This window comes from Hippichthys cyanospilos, chromosome 6, assembly GCF_059441005.1.
Source record: "Hippichthys cyanospilos isolate Australia breed blue-spotted pipefish chromosome 6, RoL_Hcya_1.0, whole genome shotgun sequence".
NCBI classification, from domain to species: domain Eukaryota; kingdom Metazoa; phylum Chordata; class Actinopteri; order Syngnathiformes; family Syngnathidae; genus Hippichthys; species Hippichthys cyanospilos.
In genome coordinates, this window is record NC_142374.1 from 14,473,491 (window position 1) to 14,493,481 (window position 19,991).

At 43.1% G+C, this 19,991-nt stretch overlaps 1 protein-coding gene across 2 annotated transcripts in view; it reads right to left on the reverse strand.

Moving 5' to 3' along the window:
* pclob (piccolo presynaptic cytomatrix protein b) overlaps positions 1–19,991 on the reverse strand; it is a 51,219-nt gene that overhangs the window by 27,533 nt on the left and 3,695 nt on the right. For both annotated transcript variants that reach the window (XM_088416321.1, XM_088416322.1), the window contains exons 3-12: positions 18,443–19,216; positions 17,565–18,374; positions 16,141–17,070; positions 15,245–16,066; positions 14,310–15,074; positions 13,076–14,206; positions 11,886–12,989; positions 10,657–11,637; positions 6,631–7,404; positions 1–6,511 (exon numbers count right to left, since the gene is read on the reverse strand). In XM_088416321.1, coding sequence (XP_088272447.1) covers positions 1–6,511; positions 6,631–7,404; positions 10,657–11,637; positions 11,886–12,989; positions 13,076–14,206; positions 14,310–15,074; positions 15,245–16,066; positions 16,141–17,070; positions 17,565–18,374; positions 18,443–19,216 — 14,602 coding nt within the window. The remainder of the gene's footprint in view (positions 6,512–6,630; positions 7,405–10,656; positions 11,638–11,885; positions 12,990–13,075; positions 14,207–14,309; positions 15,075–15,244; positions 16,067–16,140; positions 17,071–17,564; positions 18,375–18,442; positions 19,217–19,991) is intronic.

Here is a 19,991-nt window from a genome sequence, read left to right on the forward strand (position 1 = left end):
CAGTAGGATGTTTGGTGGCCGTGAGGTCTATAGCTCCATCTGTAGACCCATTGAGGTAGTCATAGTCCTTGTTGGGATCATAGGGAAAGAGTCCTACCTCTCTGAGGCTGGCCTCAGACATTAATGATTTTTCACCATTCATGCCTGTTACACCAAACTTTACAGCACCGTCATACTGATGGTTGGTATCTTTATGGACCAAATGGATCTCAGGCTGAGTAGTGACAGGTGGTTTTGTTCTGCAACTTCCAGTAAAAGGGAATTTGTATATGACATCACAGCATACACTCCTTCTACCAGCTGTGAGGTCAACTGGTGTCCCATCATCCTCCACAACAGTGGTTATCACTTGAGGACTTGTTCCCGATAAAGCTACCATAGACCTCACTGATCTGTAGTTGGACAGATCCATGGCACCTGTTGCCTCCAAAGAAAGAACATTGTTGACATCTGTTGAGGCAGGAGCAACTGATTGTTTGCCTCCTTTTGCAAGGGCTTCATAAGAAAGATTAATTGGTATGTCTTGAGGTGTGGATGATGCAACAGCGACTAAAGGCTGGGCATTCACTGGTCTATATACAATTTGTGCCACCGGTTCGCATGGTTTGTATGTGGTGAGAGGCAAGGGTGAGGACGTAACAGGCCCCTGCAAGTCGAGCGGTTTTTCGGCTGGAGTGTTGCCGTATGAAGCAATGGTGGCTGTGCATGTGACGATTGTGATGCTATCAGTTACTACAGCCAGCGTAGTTGCAGGGACAACCTCAGCACTAAGGTTTACTATTTCTGGCTGCACTGCTGTGATTTGACGCACAGAATCATTGGTTGGTTGTCGATAAAACTCAGATGGAGTCAAATCCATGCCTTGTTCAGTCATTTTTGCACCAACTTTTACGGTACGTAGATCCATAACATCCCCACGATAGAGTATCTTTTCAGTTTGCCGAGCTTGTTCTTTGTATTTACTTTCTTCTGATTTTATAGGGGTTGCTACACTTGTTGGTGTATGCTGTGGAAGTCTTTCATGGACAACAGATACAGTAGTCCTCTGTACCTCTGTAGTGACGACTTGGGTGACTAAGCTTGGCTGGATTTCAGCTGGCTGGCCTAAAGTTGAAACTGAAGAAGAGTACTTGTGACTCAAACTAGAGACAACCTTCTCAGTTCCTCGAATCTCCTGACTCTCAATTGACTCTTGCTGAACTTTAGTGATGGTGATTGGTGCAACGGCTCCTACGGGTGGAATGTCCTGTACGGCAGGTATCGAGGTTCTTCTTGTGTACGCCTCAGTGGTTATTATCTCCAGTGGGTGATCATATTCAGATGAATATGTTAATATCTGTGAAGGTTCAGCTGAAGGAAATGAATCCATTCTATAGGTGTTATGCACATCACCAGGAATATCTTTTTCAGCTGGCATGGTTATTACCAAGGGCTGCTGCATGATTAAAGACTGCCTTCTTGTGGGAGCAAAGGCCCCAGCATTGGCAGCCTGGGAAGGCATTTCATAGTCCGTAGGAAAGGTAAAAATTTCACTTGTGTCGTATGGTGTTTCTTTTATGGATGCAATTGATGCCCTCCTTTCACGTGAAGTTGGTTCAGTTGTACTTTCACGAGGTATTGAACCCACTGCTTGAGAATGTGTCATGGATGCCAGTGGCGCTTGTCTCGCCACAGGCTCCAGTGTTACAATATTTACAGGATCTGGTTGTAATGCAATGACTTCAAGTGGAGGTGTTGAACATGGTATTTCTGACGTTTGAAGTGTTCCATAGATTTCAGGTATATAACTAATAGGAGGCTCTGTTGGCTGTGGGGTTACATTTTGTGACTCCATTACAATGGATGAAGGAATGACTTCAGAAGTTGGTATTGCAGGCATATAAGTAACAGAAGACCCCACTGGCTGTGGGGTCATGTGCTGTGACTCCGCTATAACAGAAGAAGGAATGACTTTAGAAGTTGGTATTACAGGAGCTGCTGTAAACTCATGATGCACTTGAGGAAATGTTGGTATTTCTGGTACGGTAACAACATAATGCTGTTGTGGTTCTATCACAGATTGTTGACGGCTTTGCCAACCAGTTGCAGAATAGGGAATTTGCTCGGTTTCTGCAGCAAGTTGATGACTCATTGCCATTGGTGACCTTGGAGCTGTTTCTGAGATAATGATTGCACCAGTATTTACTGTTTGCAGTTGTGCATTTTCTGTTTCGAGCTGTGCATGATGAGCATTGGGGTATATTGTGGCTGTATTTTCTTGGAGAATTAGTTCATCAGAAGCTAATCTAGGTTCTAGCAAAATTGAAATATGTTTTCCGAGAGGCTGTTGGGTTGACGTTGTTTGTTGTTGGGTCGCGGAAACATCTGCTAAACTCTCTTTTGAAAGTGTTGCGCCTTCTGAGACTATTTGGGGATGTTGAGTGACAGATGAGTCAGCTTGTAATGTTACAGTGGCTTTACTCTGCACACTTAAAGCTGAGGTCCCTGTGATGTTTTCTTGCGTGATTCTTGGTGGAAAGGGCTTATACACTGCTTGTTGTTGCTGCATTACCACAGATGTGTATGGCTTCTTTATTGGGTCTGGTATGCTCTGTGCCAGTATTGGTGTTTCCTGATCAGGTAATGTCGTAAAATCATCTCTTTCGGGCTGAACTTTAGAGACCACCAAGTTGTTGGGCGGGACTCTTTCTAATGGGACAGTTGAAGTTACTGCTATTGGGGGTGGATGCTTCACAACAGGGACAGATGCTCTCCTTACAGTGGCCTGTGCTGAGAACGTTTCAATGGGTGTTTTCTGCTCTGAAGGGGTTGTTCGAACCCCAGGGCTTTTTGTAGATGGAATGGATCCTCGCCTTATTGGTGCCTGGACTGTTATCACTTCTGTTGGTGAGCCAGGCTCAGATGGCAAAGTTATCACCACATATGTTTTCATACATTTGGAATGTCTGGGAGATAATGGTGACTTGGGAGACATTCCCCCGGACTTACTCTCCACAGGTCGAGTCAAACTAAGGGACAGGGCATTTGGAGGTGCTTTGGTCCTAGGCAGTGTTGCAGCTTTTGGTGCAACAGCAGGAGGTGGTTTGACACTTTCCCCTGGTTTGTGGCTAAAAACTAGTCCAGCTGGAATTATCATGGGCTTGGGTGGTATTGGTGGAGGACCCTTGGAAGGACTAGCGCCTGCTGTTACAGAAACTTGGTATGCTGGTTTTGAAGCAGGAACTGGTGGCTTTGGATAAGTAGTGGGCTTTGGTAAAGTGGAAGGAGGAGGGGGAGGTGTATCAGCTACAGATGTTTCCACCATTTTGATAACATTCGTTGTCACAGCAGGTTTAGGTGGGAGTGATGGAACTACTGACACTGTAGTGGTTGGCAATACTGAATCTGTGGTTGTACTAGCGACTGCATGTTTGATTGTTTGACTACTGGCCTGAGATGAATGAGAAGATATCATGCTGTCTTGAGGAAGTGTTTGGCAGATCCGAGACTTGTTTTCGGCACTTGGCACTATGATAACCACATGTCCTGCTCTGGTTGGTGTAACTATTTGAGCTACAGCCACATCATCTGGTTTCATATCCTCCATTCGTGGCTGTATATCCACAACTACAGACTGCATTGGCTGGGCCGCAACTGTGGCTACTGTCGTGATGGTGGAAGCCACAATAGTAGAGACATGCTGAGCACCCCTTATTGGTAGCCGCACTGCACTAGGCTCAGGTAGTGAAACTGATGTTGACCGTGGCGGAGGAGGAGGTGGGACTTTCTTTTTGACTATCGTAGTTGATGGGGGGGGTACAGAGATCATTGATGTGGCGGCTGGTTTAACTGAATGTACAATGTTTGGTTGTGCCTGAGCTGTGATTGTTGAGACTGGCATTGATATTTGTGTTGGAAATTGAGATGTAGTTGAAACTAAGTCTGGCATCTGGACAATTACTGGTTCATGGTATGGTACAGGAGTAACAGTAGAAGTAGCTGAAAGAACTGGTGATGGAACAGATTCTTGATTAATGCTTGTAACTTGTGACTCAGTAAACTGAGCTGGAGGCTTGGGTGTGACAGTGACAGGTTCTAGTCTTGATGCTAATACCTCTTGCACTGATGGAGCCTCAGTGGGCATTTGGGAGGGAGATGAAACCAAGTCTGGCATTTCGACTATAACTGGAGAAGGAATTTTCCCTGAAGATGGAATTGAAGTTATGGGAACAGATGACATAGTATTGACTGATTCATCTATTTCAACTTTAGGCGGATCCGACACTACGTCTGGTATTGCAACTATGACTGTAGAGCTTTCTCTTGAAGATACTTCACCTTTAGTGGAAACCAATGGGGAACCTTCTCGTGGGGTATTATTTAAGAAAGAAGTTGTAGGTGTGGAGAGAGGAGTCGAGTCTGATGAGTGAGGTGTTTGAGCCTGGTAGGAAGATGAAGACGTGGCATTAGATTCCATGCTGGAATCGGGTGTGGCCGGTGAAGTTGGTGGTGACTGTGGTGATACAGGGGAAGGTGTAGTAGTCAATTCTGGGGCTGATATTGGAGTTGGAATAGGTTTTGCTTCTGGGATTTCACAGACCACGGATATCGGTTCCATTTCACTTGTCTCGGACAAGGGGGGACTTATGGATTGATCATCTTTGGTTTCAGAATCATCACTTGGGGTGATGTCAGATGAAATCCCAATTCCGTATTCATCTGCTAAACTGTCATCCTCTTCCTCTCCTGATGAACATTGTGTAATTTTGAGGTCAGGTATGGGGAAGAGTGCCTTTCTAAGTGCAGGATCAAGAGGCACCATGGGTCGAATAAAACCTATTGAACCTGATGTCGTGCTTGGAACAGCTGTCACTTCAGTTCGCTTAGGAGGTTCAGTGGGGCGAGGTGGGGCTGGTCGTTTTTTCCTCTTCATTGGCACTTCATCAGAAGCTTCACCAGTTTCAGGAGTCACACTTTCAGCAGGGTGTGATGAAATGGCTTCTGTGGGCATGATTACAACACAGGTCTCAGGCTGTGGAGGGGAGCTAGATGAAACAGACTCCAGTGCTGTCTGGGCCTGTTCAAACTCTTGTTCTATCATCATCAATTCCCTCTTTTTTTCCATCATCTCTTCATAAACCTCTTCTGGAGACCTGAGTTTCTTCAAAGGTTCAGGGCCGATTTCTTGTTTCAGTTCGACGTCTTGAACAGTCACGATTATCTCAGGCTCCTCAACCAAGGATTCGTAAAGATAGTCCTCAATTGACATGCCGCCATACAGTGGCTCAACACCAGGAGGACTATCACCTGGGATAGCTTTGGCCTTCTGAAGAATGTCCTCATATGCTTCTTCTGCACTCTTTAATGATTTTGAGCTGTTTTCCTTCTCTTCAAATGGCTCAGTTGGAGTGTATGGTATCACTGTTGGTGAAGGTTTGCCTCCTCTCTGTATAGGCTGTCTTGCTTCTGGCTCAGATTCTATGCTGGCCCAGTACTCAGAGCCAGATGTTTTACCGGTTTCATCCCTTACTGTGACTTGTCTAAGATCCTCTGAAGAGGAAGCCCTTTGATTTGGAGAGATACGGCCATGCACAGTGAATTGGTTCCTTTCTTTGCGAGATTTCTCTTCCTCTGAAGAGTCTTCAATGGTGGGGAGTGGCTGGGTTGCATGTTTGTGTTTGCCCTTGCGATATTGTTTGTCCCCACTAAGCCTCTTGTGAGTCGGACTGCTATCACTGTCCTCCTCTAGGGATGATGCCGATGTAGGTGACGAACCTGGAGTGAAGCTGGATGCTTGCACACTAGATGAGCCCTTTGACAGAGATTCGGTGATGCTCTCTACTTCTTCATCAGTGCTTTGTCTATGTTTGATGATCGGAAGAGCTGTCTTTAAAGTCACGTTGGGAAGTGTTTCATGTTTAGTTGCCTCACTCATTGTTAGAGGGGATTTTGTCCATACTAACATGCCTTCATTATGTGTGCTGCTATTGTCCAAAAGTGATTTCTGTTTTGTGGAGGCATTATCAAGCCCAGCTTTCATGATAACTTCATCAGTGGACAATTTACTTTCTTTCTCATCCTCCGAGAGAGACATTTCCTCTTCGCCGCCCATACCCATGATCTGACTGCGGATGAAGTCTTCATCTTCTATAGATGAATCTCCACTTTCTGTCTTTATCTCATCACTGATAGACAAATCAGTCACCTTCAGTTTCCTCCTCTGAATCTCAGGAGAAGGTGAAGGTGTGTTGTCACTTCCGCTGCTCTCTTCCATTGCTGGTACACTAAGTCGCCTTTTGCCACCTCCAACAGTCTCCTTAACTGTCAGGCTTTTCTCTTCTGTGTCATTTTTAGTGGCACTGGACACCATCTGCTCTGCTTCTACTACGTCTGATAAGGGTACAATTTGAGATTGAGCATCTTCTTCAGCTTTACCCACTGCCTCAGGAACTGTCTTGGGTACAAATTGCTTATCCAGTTCATCAGAAGATTTTTCACATTTTAAAGGCTCTTTAGGTGTATCATCTCCCACCTAAAACACAAAAACAAAATATTTTTAAAACAAAACATTGTGACGATTCCAGATCTGTGCAGCAAAGACAAAGAAAAATGATCACAGAAATTGTGCATTTAAATATGAACAATTCTTACTTTCAGTGTCATATCCTTTGTTGAGTCTACCCGTGGCTTTGGGGATAAGGTGGCATTGGTCCTGCTTTCAGCTGACTTATCAACAACTTTAAGGTTTTCAGTTGGTTTTAACTGTGGAACTTCTGATGATTTTTGAGACCGCTCTTGAACTTTCTGTGCAGATTTGAGAGACTCACTGAGTTCAACTTGCTCTTCAGCATTTGATGTTTTTTCAGCTATTTTCTCTGAGGGCTGCCTTGTTTCTTCTGGAGAAACTTTGGCTGTTACTTCTGAGAGGTCTGGTTTTGATATTTGTTGAATTTCTTTCCTACTTGCCTCTGCTTCTTTTAATTCTTCTTTTCTGTTAACTATTACACTTTTAGAAACCTCTCTGCTTGTCAATGTAGAATCAGAGTCCATCACTGGTTGAACAGGTTCTGCTGCAATTTCAAGTAAAACCTTCCCTTCTCCTTTAGTGTGTGTGACCTCCACTGCTTTTGGTAAAGGTGAAGACTCATGTTCAATCTTTGTCGGTGATACCACTTCTGGGGTTTCCGCTTTTGTTGGTGGACCTGTGGTTACGCGAGTCAAGCTCAGCATATCTGTTGGTTTTTCAGCTGCAACCACTGGTTTGGGCTCTGCAAGGGCTGTCTGGGGCTCTGCAACTTTGGTTGCAGGTATGGCTTTGTTCTTTTGTGGTGCCAATACAGGTGAAGGCTGAAGTATTTTCCCTGAGTCTCCTAGTTGTCCCAACAAAGCCTTTTGGGTATGGCAGTTAAGACATAGCCACTCCGTCTGTAGTGAAACATAAACATGGCATATTGCACCGACATTATAACCCTCATATTGTAGATGAGAGAACAGCGTACAACCCTAACCTTTCAAGGAGAGTTATCTTTTTACAAAATTAAATGAGCTGCATTTGAAGCAGGAATAAACTTTCAATTCAACGCTATATTTTCCCGATATGCATGAGTGGAATATATTGATACTAAGCCACTGATTAGTGATCACCCGCTGGCAGCTGCTACTGCTGATGGGGGTGGCAAGTGTACTATTGATTTTCTGGCAGACTTTCCTTTGGCTCAAGTGAAGATGCTGGGCTGTGAGCATCCCAGACAGCGCACAACTCTTAATAACCCTTACCCGCCTTGTACACAAACAATGTTGACCTACTAATCTCTAATTGGCAGAGTACTTTGTTAAAAAGAAAAAAAAATACAAAATAGGAAATGCAAGCCTTGCTTTTTCTAATCTGATAAATGACACTGCAACAAAAGTAGACATGCAACGAGGTGAAACAAAATCACATTTTAAATAACTTGTGTAATACAGTTACCTTTTAGGGAAAGAAAAAATACGATTAGAACAATTAAAACTGACTCTTTAACAAACAATACATTTGCAGGTACATAAACTCAGCAAATCACACCTGACATTCAGTTAAAACTTTACATTGAAGCTATAAATGAAAGAGGTCATTAAAATGAATGTCCCCTAAGCAACTAAACAGCATTACAGAGGAAGAAAGATCATAAAAGCTAGGCAAACATTCAAAGCTCTGCAACATTTGTCTCCCAGCAGTGAGAAAACCTCAAAGGACTAATTAGAGTTTTAGCAGATGTCATGAAAAAATAACTGACAGCGGCAACTTTAATTTTGCTACTGAGCATATTGATTGGATGGAGGACCACAGTGGTCATAAGCAACAAAGTATGAGCATAGGCTGAAGACAACCTTCAACATTTCATTTGTATTGTACATGGATCAGTTTAGTGCATTTAGTGCAAAAAGTCAGTCATGAGACACATGACATTTTTGGCTTTTGGATGGAAGAAAGAATGCTCTGGGAATGTAGTGGTACATGCTGAACCTATTCATGCAAATGTTGCAGGTTTAATTTTCAGTTGGTGGCCCAATATCCAGCCCTGAGAAGTATCATTCCAAGAAAATAAGTAAAATACAAAAAAACTCCCCCCATATGAAACCGTACCCCCCCCCCCAAACACACACACACACACACACACACACACACACACACACACTGACTAATAAAGTGCTGTGAGTACCAAACGTAGAAATGTGCTTTAAATAAAAGCCCATTTACCATTCAACTTGAAGTGGTGGTTTGTGGGTATGATTAAGCAAAACGACAGTGTTGTAGACAAAACCTAGACAGGAGTCCCTCATGCAGACACACTTGTAAAGCATGCACATTTTCACCAGGACATTTCAGTATGTGGCATTTTCTCTAATAGCTCATACAATGAACACACATTCAGTACAGAACCATCTGTGTCTAAAGATAAACAAAAATCCTCAAATTGAGTCAAATCTTTCCATCGTCCTCACACACAAAAGCATGACACACGTGTGCCCTACTTAACAGGACTACAGTCACTTTGCAGGCTATTTTGATGGCATGGGCTGAAGTACAACGAGCAATCAAAAGGATCAAATGGAGAGACAAGCTCCCGGCACATATTCTTTCAAGCTTTTCAACTCTCTGTCCTACTACTAAAGCCACATTCTTTCTTTCTATCAAATAAATAGGGTTACTCTTCCTGTTTACGCATGCTCAAGTAGCTCTACAGAACATCTTTTTATATCTGGTGACTGAAGTAAGACAACTACATAGATAAGGATATCTAAAGTATTGGGGTTGTGCGCTAAAGTATTTTGGGGTTATGTCTCTTTGAAGATTTATGAATGTTTAAAAAAAATGTTTCTGCAATGTGGGATAAAACCAAGGTGAAAATCAAAAACACGAAGAGAGAAAACACAATCTTTAAAACAAAAAACTTAACCTTGATGGACCTTGCTTTAAAAATATTGTAAAGTGACTTTTCGAGATTTCTTTCCTATGTATTTTAATTGATGAGATACTCCTTGGTTTTATGATTCTCAGAAAAAAAGCATTACAGCTCTACTGGTAAGATTGAATTTGAAAAGCACTCCAAGTGGCAAAACTGCAGTAACCAGCATGTGTGATCACAAAATAGGTATAAACTGTGTGTGTCGGCCTACTGCCCGCCCACCTACAATACAAAGGAAATTGGAGAATTACGTGGTACCACTGATCCTAGCGATAGAGCAGATGGCTTGAGAGGAAGCTCTAACGTAATGTCCTATCTGACGTAATCTGCCTCATCTCTGCTTTATTGGCATATCGCACGACTTTGCCATTTCAAACCTGTCATGTGCTTTGGCAACCGCGCCCCCGCTTGAATCTCTACTCTGACATCAGATCCCATCTCACTAATGCTGTTGCACAACAGTTTTAGTGTGATTTTTTTGTACTTCCTGGGGTCTGATGAACATATTATCTACGTGACTATGTAATAATGGCAGCACTTGAATGGCTTGCATCCTATGTACAACAGCAAAAATATATTGGTGTGAGTCAGACAAACTGACAGATATAAAGGAAAAATATGCATTTTTGTTCAGCTCCCAGCAAACCTATGAGCATGTCAGTGACTTTCTTTCATCAAAATGTCACAAGGAATAAAAAGTAAGGGTGTGCCATGAGGGTGTCATGGTTAGATAGAGTGACAGGGGATTGTAAGTGAGCCAATTTGGAGAAACACCTCAGGGACGGAATGTGACTTAAATCAAGCTACATTTATGCAAAATCATGCAGATAATGAAGGTGGTACAAAAAACAAAACATTATGATTAAATTCTTGGAGACAAATAGTTGCATCTTTGGAATACTTACCTACTCATAGAGTGTGAAATTACACAACCAAGTAAATTGTGTCTATTTTTGAAAATGTATGTGAGTGACCCCTTCTGCAATTGTGAGCTAATTTACATACTTAAGTAAGAGCCCCTCAAAGAGTTTCTCCAACCATGACCTGGAAACTAGGTTGGACCAAGATCCAGAGCTCTTTTCAAGCACACAACCACTAGACTATTATGTTGTTTGGTTGTAGTTTTTTTTTTTAAAGTCTTGTCACAGACTGTTGAATTACAAAAAGAAATGACAATACATACGGAACGTCGCCATTGATTAAGAAGGAGAGTACCAAAGATTGCACTTACCACTCCTGTATGCGGCATGGGGTTAAATCCACAGAGGTTACACACAAGGCTCTTGCATTCGGTACAGGTGTTATAATTGGGGGGTTCCTTTGTGGAAACATTGAGTTCAACCTTACAGAGTGGACAGGTGGATATTTCTGCTTTGGGACCTCTTGCCACTTCTGCAGGTTCTGCAGGCTTCTTCTCCACTTTAGGTTGAGCCATTGGAGCAGCTTTCGCTTGTTGAGGTACTTGCGGCTTTGGAGCTGCCTTTGCAGGGGACATCTTGGGAGAAACCGGGGGAGTCGTTTTGGGCTCATCTTGAACAGCGGATGTTATCAGAGTGGATGCAGAGCTAAAAATAGAGGAGCCAAATCCAAACATTTTACCAGTGACACTCTCAACAGGCTTTGCAGCAGGAGAAGGCTGTGTTTTGGAGGCGCTAAACCCAAAGAAACCTCCAGACTCCTTCTTTGCAGACGCAGCTGGTGATGGTGTGGATTTGACAGGAAGAGTTGGGGACTTTGAAGGCTGTTGAGGTGGTTTTCCATCTGGCGGTTTTACAGCATTGGCCTTTTTCTCTGCTTTTGGAGACTGAGATGCGTCCACAGACTCCCTTTTTGCAGACACAGCTGATGGAGCTTTTGGAGTTTCAGATTCTCCTGTCTGTTGCGTTTTTCCTGTCTGCAATGTCTGCCTATCCACATTCTGGATTTTTCCTTGGTCACTGCCTGGAGGATCTTTTGACTTTGGCATTGAACCTTGTTGCAACAAATCTGTCTTTTTTGGGGTTACTGTCTTGGGAACCTTATTGTCCACTTGATTGTCCTCTTTTTCATCTAACTTCAACTTCTCTGGCTGGACTACTGTATCCTTTGGTTTAGACGCTGGGGGAGTGATCATGGCTGGTGAAGGTGGGGGTTTCACTGCAGACGATCCAGAGGGCTCTGAGGCTCCAAGTGCTCTCGTCATCTGACAATTCAGACACAGCCATTCTTTTTCCTTTGAAAAAAGAACGACATACAATTGTGATAAAATTAGCTAGAAAATATGTTTCAATTCAAACAGTTTTTTTCAGCATGCAATCTATCCAAGCTAACTGAGGCAAGCGGTAGACTATGCCCGGGATGGCTTGTCAGTAAGTCACAGAGAACCATTCCCACTAAAATGCACACCGATACCAGTGCACTATCGGTGACCATTGCTGTTAACATACTAATTTTTGTGTTGCTTCTGTAAACCAAGCTTACCTCTGATACGTTGGGCATTGGATTAAATCCACACTGATTGCAGACAATCACTTTGCATTCCGTACATGTGTTGAAGTTGGGAGCACGTTTGTCATCCATGATAAGTTGTACTTTACAGAGTGGGCAGGTGGCTTCAGATCGTTTTGGAGTCTCCTGAGTGGCTGCAGGTTCCTTAGGGGATACGACTGTAGCTTTAGCAACTTTATCTTGTTTAACTGATGGAGTAGTTTTCACCTGTGGTTTGTCCAGTTTTTCTTCTTCTGTTTTCTGGGGAGTTGGCGCTTTGACGTCTTTTGCAGGTAGTGTTTTTGGAGAGACAGGTGGTGTCGTCTTAGGAGAGGCTTGCATGGACATCTTGCGTGGTGCTGGTGGTGTTGTTTTAGTTTCTTCTTGAACAGCTGAGTTGATCAAACTGGACGCTGAACTCAAGAAGGATGACCCAAAGCCAAACATCTTGCCAGTCACAGATTCTGTAGGTTTTGCTGCAGCAGGTTGTATTTTAGGTCCACCAAAACCGAAGAAGCCTCCAGATTCCTGTTTTGGAGGTTGAGTTGCTTGTGGTACAGATTTGGCTGGAGATTTCACAGCTTTTGCAGGTTGTTGGGGTGCTACTTTGGCTGTTTCTGGTGCTGCTGGGGAAGTAACCTTTACTGTAGAGGCTAAGGTTTTTGGAGAGTCCTTTTGAGCTGATCCAGGTTGTACTTCAGGGGGCTTTTCCATTGAAACACATGCAACATCAGTCTTTTTGATTGCAGTAGAATCACTTTTTTCAGGTAATGAAGCAGCTGCAGTCATTGAGTCTGAGACAGTGTCCGTGCTTTCTTCTTTCTTCTGGAATGTTATTGGTGTTGACTTGTCAGTGAGTTTAGCTGGAGATTCACTTTCTTTTGTTCTGACAACACTGACCAGCGTATTGTTGGAAGTAATTGCTTTGGGCGTGGGTGTGTCCTCCTGAGAAGTTGTTATTGCTGCATCTTTGTCCATTGTGGCAGGTGGCTTTTCTTTGCTCGGTGATGATTGGGATTTTATAAGTGGAAGCCCAAGAGGCTCAGAGGCTCCAAGCGCCCTCTGCATCTGACAGCTGAGACACAGCCATTCTCTTCCCTGGTAACGCAAAACAGAAAATATAATATTTTACATTTATATTAACAAAAAACTTTGATCTATTTGATGCAGAAGTTACAACTTACCTCTATTTTATTTGGCATTGGACTAAATCCACATTTGTTGCAGACTATGGATCGACATTCAGTGCATGTGTTGTAATTGGGTAAATCCTTGGTGTCCATATTAAGCTCAACCTTACAAAGAGGACAGTTAGATTGTACCACTTTGGGGGTATCTTTGGAGGGTTCTGCTTTTGAAGGTTCTTGTGGACCTTGGTCGGATGTCTTTGTTCCTGATGATGGGGGCTTGACTTGTGGTTGCTCTGATATTTTTTCCTCAGCTGACTTAACCTCCTTCATTGATGTTTTCAATGGGGAGACAGCAGGACTTGACTTGACTGGTGGAATCTGAGCTGCCGACACTTTATCTGACCCTTGTGCAGGGGCGGACATTTTACGAGAACTCGGCGGTGTTGTGCGGGGCTCCTCGCGAACGGCAGAATTTATTATAGACGATGCTGAACTGAAAAGCGTTGAACCAAATCCCATCATCTTCCCAGTCATTGCTTCAGCTGTTTTTGAGACACCCTCCTGAGATTTTTTAGCATTAATGTCTTTATCTTGAGTTGGTTGCACTGCAGGAGCCGGTTTTATTACGTTTTCAATGAGGTTGGGATCTTTGTTTGGGAGTTCAGGGAACTGTTTACTATCAGCAATTGTGACTTCCCCATCCATCAGTTTTACACCTGTTTCTTGCCTTTCATCTGATGCCTCAGTTGTTGTAAGGGATTCAGGTATAGCATGATCATCTTTCTTCTTCAATGAAGACTCAATATCTGTCTTGACAGAAGGAGCTTGATCAGGAAGGGGTTTATCAGAAAGTGTACCTGCAGTTGGCTTCTCTTCAGCTGAGGATGCCAATGGAATTTGGTCCTCTTTTGTTGGTGACAAAACGGTAATCTTTTTTGCTGGGACTGAGACAGCGGCTATGCTCTCTTCTTTCTTTTGTAACGTTATTAGTGTTGATTTTTTGTTCTGGTTTTTGTCTGATGTATCTGCTTTCTGAGTTAAAATTGTATTGTTAATTTGATTGGCAATTGTAGAAGCCGGTGACTCTTTTTTGGGTGATGGCTGGGGTTTTATCATCGGCGGCTCCACTGTTTCTGCTGAAAGTGCTCTTTGCATCTGGCATGTAAGACACAGCCACTCCTTTTTCTTCAACACAAAGAATAAGTCAAAGTTACAATTGGGAAAAAAAAAAAAAACTTTACTTACAGTCTGCATTTGACGACAATACTTACATATAATGTTTACTCACCTCTGATACGTTTGGCATAGGGTTAAATCCACATTGCTTACAGACGGTAATCTTGCAGTTGGTGCAGGTGTCAAAGTTTGTTTGATCTGGGGACGCAATGGTGAGGTCAACCTTACAAAGTGGACATGTCTTTTGAGCATCTTTTTGACATTCATCCATTTTAGTGTGGTCGGATAAAGTTGTTTTAGTCGGCTGACTTTGCTCCGGCTTTGTCTTTAGTTCCTTCTTTGGGGCAGAAGAGGGTTCACTCTGTTTCATGGGGGACATCTTTGGTGAAACCGGTGGAGTTGAGTTTATTAAAGTGGAGGCACTGCTAAAAATAGAAGATCCAAAGCCAAACATTTTTCCAGTCACTGACTCTGCAGGCTTGGAAGTGTCTGGTTGACTTTTACTGCCACCAAAACCAAAAAATCCTCCTGACTCTGAGGCATTGCTTGATTTACGTTCCTCTTTCCTTGTCGGGCTTGGTGATCCTTTGACACCTGATATTTTTTGAGGGTCCTGTGGGGTCTTTTTAACAGGAGCTGGAATGTTGTCTTTCAGACCATCTAGCTTGTTAGCAGCCAAAGAACCTGCAGGAGGCTTTGCTGTCACAGCTTTTGGTTGTCTTTGAGGTGAGATTGGTGTTGATGCCATTTTTCTTTCGGGTTCAGCTGTGCCTTTGACATCTTTTGCATGTATAGACCTGTTATTCACAGCTCCTGGGGGTTGGCTCGCCCCTAGAGCACGCTGCATTTGGCAGGTGAGACACAGCCACTCCTGAACCTAAAAAATAGGGTCAATCCAAGTACATAAGTCAGTTCGATTCCAATGTATGTAACACTTACAAATGAAGAGACATGCAGTGTTGAGAAAGGAATGATTCCCAAACACCCTACAAATAATCATTCATTTGTCATTTAAACACACACACGCACATATATATTTAGTTTTACCTTTGATTCATTTGGCATGGGGTTAAACCCGCACTGATTACATACAGTGTTTTTGCATTCAGTGCAGGTATTGGAGTTGTCTTGGTGAAGTTGAACTTTACAAAGTGGACATGTAGAATTCGGTTTGACTGCTGCCTTGATCGCTTCTACAGCCCCTGGAGGTTTTGTTTTGTCATCATCCCCTAAAGTCCGAGCCGATGGAGATGCTGTCCCCAGCTGTGTTGTCTTCTTCTGGGGCTCCAGAGTCTGAATATTATCAGATTTAAGGTCTTTTGCAGGGGACTTTTTGGGTGAAGCTGGCGGTGTGGTCTTGGGCTGATCCTGAACAGCTGAAGATATTAATGTAGATGCAGAGCTAAAGATCGAGGAGCCGAAACCAAACATCTTTCCTGACACTGAATCGGTTGATTTCTCTACATCGGTCTTGGATTTTGTAGCACCCGAGCCAAAAAATCCCCCCACCTCTTGCGGCTTTGGTGCAGTGGCATTGCTCTGCTTGCGCCCAGGTTGGCTTATCTGATCTTGTTGTTTCTCAGGAACGGGCTTCTCGTTTTTCCGTTGTGTTTTAGCATCAGATGCTGGGCTAACCAACTTATCTGAAACAGGCGCTTCAAGTTTGCTTAACTTAACTGATGCTGAAGGTGATTTTTTCTGTAGGGTGTCTTCAGCAATCGGTTCTGCCTTTGTTACACATGTCATTGATTTGGATGAGTCTGTTGACTTGATCACAGCTGGATTTTGTTCTTGCTTTTGAGAAGCTGGTTGCTTAGATGTTTCAACTGCTCTTTTCATCTGACAGGTAAGACAGAGCCATTCTTTTTTCTGAAACAAAACAAAAATGGATCAAACACATCACAATATATACACAGTACATCATTTTCTGAGTATAGAGTTACCGTTCCAATGGGCAATGGGTTAAATCCACATTTGTCACAGACAGTGGTTTTACACTCAGAGCAGTTACTGTAATTTGGAGGTTCCTTAGAGCCAATGTTTAAATTGACATTACATAGTGGACAGTTTTCCGTGCGTGTTTTCTGATGGGTGTGGGAATCAATATATGCAGATGTTGGCTGTGATGAAACTTTATCTTGCGTGTTCTGATTTGATTCTTCGTTTTTCTTAACCTCCCTAGTAAGACTTCCAGATCCTTTTTGTGGTGTTTTGCTTGGAGAAGCTGTTGGTGTACTTTTGGGAGAAGCCTTGGGCGCAGCTGCCACCTGTGGAGAGACCTGCACTGGAGCAGACATCTTGCGAGAGCTTGGCGGTGTGGTGCGTGACTCTTCCTGAACGGCTGATGATATCAAAGTGGATGCTGAGCTGAAAATGGAAGAGCCAAAACCAAACATCTTCCCAGTAATTGAGTCGGTAGTTTTGGAAGCATCAGAAGTAGGTTTAGGGCCACTAAGGCCAGCCTGGTTGGATGACCCTTTTAAGGTATCAGAAGTTTCCTTGCTCTGATTTGGTCCAGAATGAGCAGCCTGGTCTGATGTCTTCTGAGATCCAGACTTTGTCTGAGGATCCTGGTAAGAAAGTGAGGTGCCCTGTTGGATCTGAGATGGTTCTTCAGCATTTTCAGATGGGACTTTCTCTTTTGTGTTAGGTGCAGGGACCTCCTTCTTATCGAGTGCTGCAGTCTGCATTTTTGGAAGCACATCAGATTTCAATATATCCTTTTTGGTTGCTTCAACTTCATTTGAAATTCTTGTCTTCGGGGACATGGACAATTGAGATGGTTTATTTATTGCATTAGGGGGGTTTACTGGAGGTTCACTTGCATTCATAGCTCTTTGCATCTGACAGTTCAAACACAGCCATTCCTTTTCCTAAAAAAGAAAACACCAAGAATAAGTGACAAATATTTAAATTAATTGCTTATTGTTATCGAACATTGATAGCCATCAGTCATCTGTTCATTCATTTCCTTTATTCCTTGTATGAATTGTGATCACAGGTAACTGGAGCCTATCCTAGCTGGCTTTGGGGAGGCCTAGGACTCATTGCAAATTATATACATGGTTCATGTGGACAGACAGCTAGCTATTCACTCTTACATTCACATGAACAATTTGCAGAGATGAGCAACTTAAATATGGGAGGGGGATCAAAATTTTTCATAAGCACGACTTTCACAGGAAAATTTATTAACCAGATGATCAGTTACTGCTCATGTCAAATCAAATGCATTCTACAAAACCATTTGTTCTTTTTTGTAAAAGCAAAATAGTATTACAAAAATTGTCTGCAGCAAACAGGATTTGCTATGGCACACCCCCTTAAAAAAAACAAAATCCACCCAATTATAATGTATATAAATTACCTTTGACAGATTTGGCACTGGACTAAATCCGCACTGGTTACAAACAGTGTTTTTGCATTCCGTGCATTTGCTGTAGTTGGCAGGATCCTTTGAGCCAACATTAAGTTCTGCTTTACATAGAGGGCAAGTAGACTGGGCTTCTTTGGATGATGTCTGGGACACCTCCTTTGAATGATCTGATGGAGGATTAGATGGTAACAATATAGATAACTTGGATTCTTGTTTCTTATCTGGTTGTTTCTCCAGAGCAAGAGGTGATTTTGTCACCCTTGCAGCAGGCGTCTTTGGAGACAGTGGGGGAGTGGTTTTGGCTTCATCCTGGCCTGCTGAGTTGATTAAAGTGGATGCCGAGCTGAAGATAGAGGAGCCAAAGCTAAACATTTTCCCTCCTATTGAGTCAGCGGGCTTGGCCGCATGAGATTGTAGTTTAGAATTGTGAGATTCCTCTTGTGCCTTTGATGCAGCATTTGCCTGCTTTAGCCCAGATGTAGTTGTTACTTCCGCAGGCTTTTGAGGTCCTTTCTTTTGGTCTTCTGACAAAACTTTCTGAGCCGAAGCTGTAGTGAGATTTTTTTTGTCTCCCCCGTCAATCTTTTCAGATTCCTTTATAGGTGTCTCTTTCACTTTGAACTCAGTGGGACTTAGAGCATCTTTGATTTGAGATTGAGCCTGTGGCTCCTTCTTCGGGACATTTGTGGTTGCAGGAACTTTGTTTGGCGAGGCCTGTGGTTTCATCTGTGGCATTCCTGGAGGTTCTGATGCGCCGAGGGCACGCTGCATCTGACAGTTGAGGCATAACCACTCTTTCACCTATGCAAAAGCACATTGTTTGTTAATAATAAATAACAAGAAAACCAATAAATGAAATAAAGTCTTACCTCCTTCACATTTGGCACAGGGTTAAATCCACACTGGTTGCAGACTGTGTTTTTACACTCTGTACAGGTGCTGTAGTTGGGAGGCTCTTTAGAGCCAATATTAAGTTGTGATTTACAGACAGGACAGGATGACTGGATTGTTTTGGAGCTAACTAGGGGAACGGATCCTATCTTTGATGGCTCTGAATGAAGTTTGTCTCTTTTTGGTTGCTGGCTTTGTTCCGTTTTCTTTTCTGGCTGTGGTTTCTTAACAGATGGGGTCTCTTTAGAAGCAGGTATCTTGGGAGAAGTCGGTGGTTGCGTCGGTTTTGATTCGTCCTGCACAGCAGAGGTTATCAAAGTTGATGCAGAGCTGAATATGGAGGAACCAAATCCAAACATCTTGCCTGTCACTGACTCGGCAGGCTTAGTAGCATCAGGCTGCTTTTTAGGACTGCCGAAACCAAAGAAACCACCTGACTCTTGCTGTGGAGCTTCAGGGCCATTGCCCTGTTTTTGCAACTGCTCTGTTTTCTTCGGCACATCTTCCTTTACATTGTCCTGCTGCGCCTTCTGAGCAGGGGCTGAGCTGACCTGTTTCTGACCATCTTGTGCTTTAACTGCTTCAGTTTTTGATGACTGTGCTCCTTGAGAGACTGGGGCAGCAGTCGTCTGTGGTACATGCTGTCCGGGTGTCCTTTTTGACGGGGAAGTGGACAACAGGGTCTCTGTAGGAGGTTCGATTCCTCTTGTCGCACGTTTCACTTGGCAGTTCAAACAAAGCCATTCCTTGCCCTTCAACAGAAAAAGTGAGAAAGGTTAAGTTTTCCAGTAAGTCACATGTCCAGCAAGTATTTCAGTTAGTTTGTTCTCATGTCTTGAACTGATGAGCTGAAGTGTCTACCAGCCAAATTTGGGCAAGAGCTGAGGTAGAGTTTCAGATTAACCTATAGTATGCAGAAAATTAACGCAAAGAAAAGGGTGCATAGGCAAACAATGCAGGAAGACCTCATAGCCCAAACCTCTTGAATCTCATCTCTAGTTTTAGTCAACAAGAATCATTGTTTCCAGTACTTCTTCCATCTTATCAAAAGCTGTTATTGTTTGTAACTTTCTTTTAATGCTAGTGAGGTGGAATGTTCTCCGTTAACCAATCTACAAGCAGCAGAGTACTGAAGTGTACTAAGCATACCATTGGGGCACATACAACAACAAAGGGCGACAGAAAGTTGGGAGTTTTTACATAATGGAAACACATCAGGCTGAACTGAAACAACCATTAGAGAAAAACAACATTCAATTCTGAACAACACAGGTCCAGAAACACAATGGGGAGGGAGTCTCATTTGCAATGCAACAAACACATTTAATCTGATTTTGTGAAATGTTATTTAGATAAGAACGAGAGACAATTACTCGATATGTAATCTATTTTTTGTACAAAGCAGTTTTATAGCTCAAACCGACTGCGCCTCATTGTTACAGGGTGAAGCATCAGCCGAGGGGTGTCGTTGGCAAGCTTGTCCTTACGAACTGCACATTGTGCATTGAATTACAGAGTCGAGTGTCA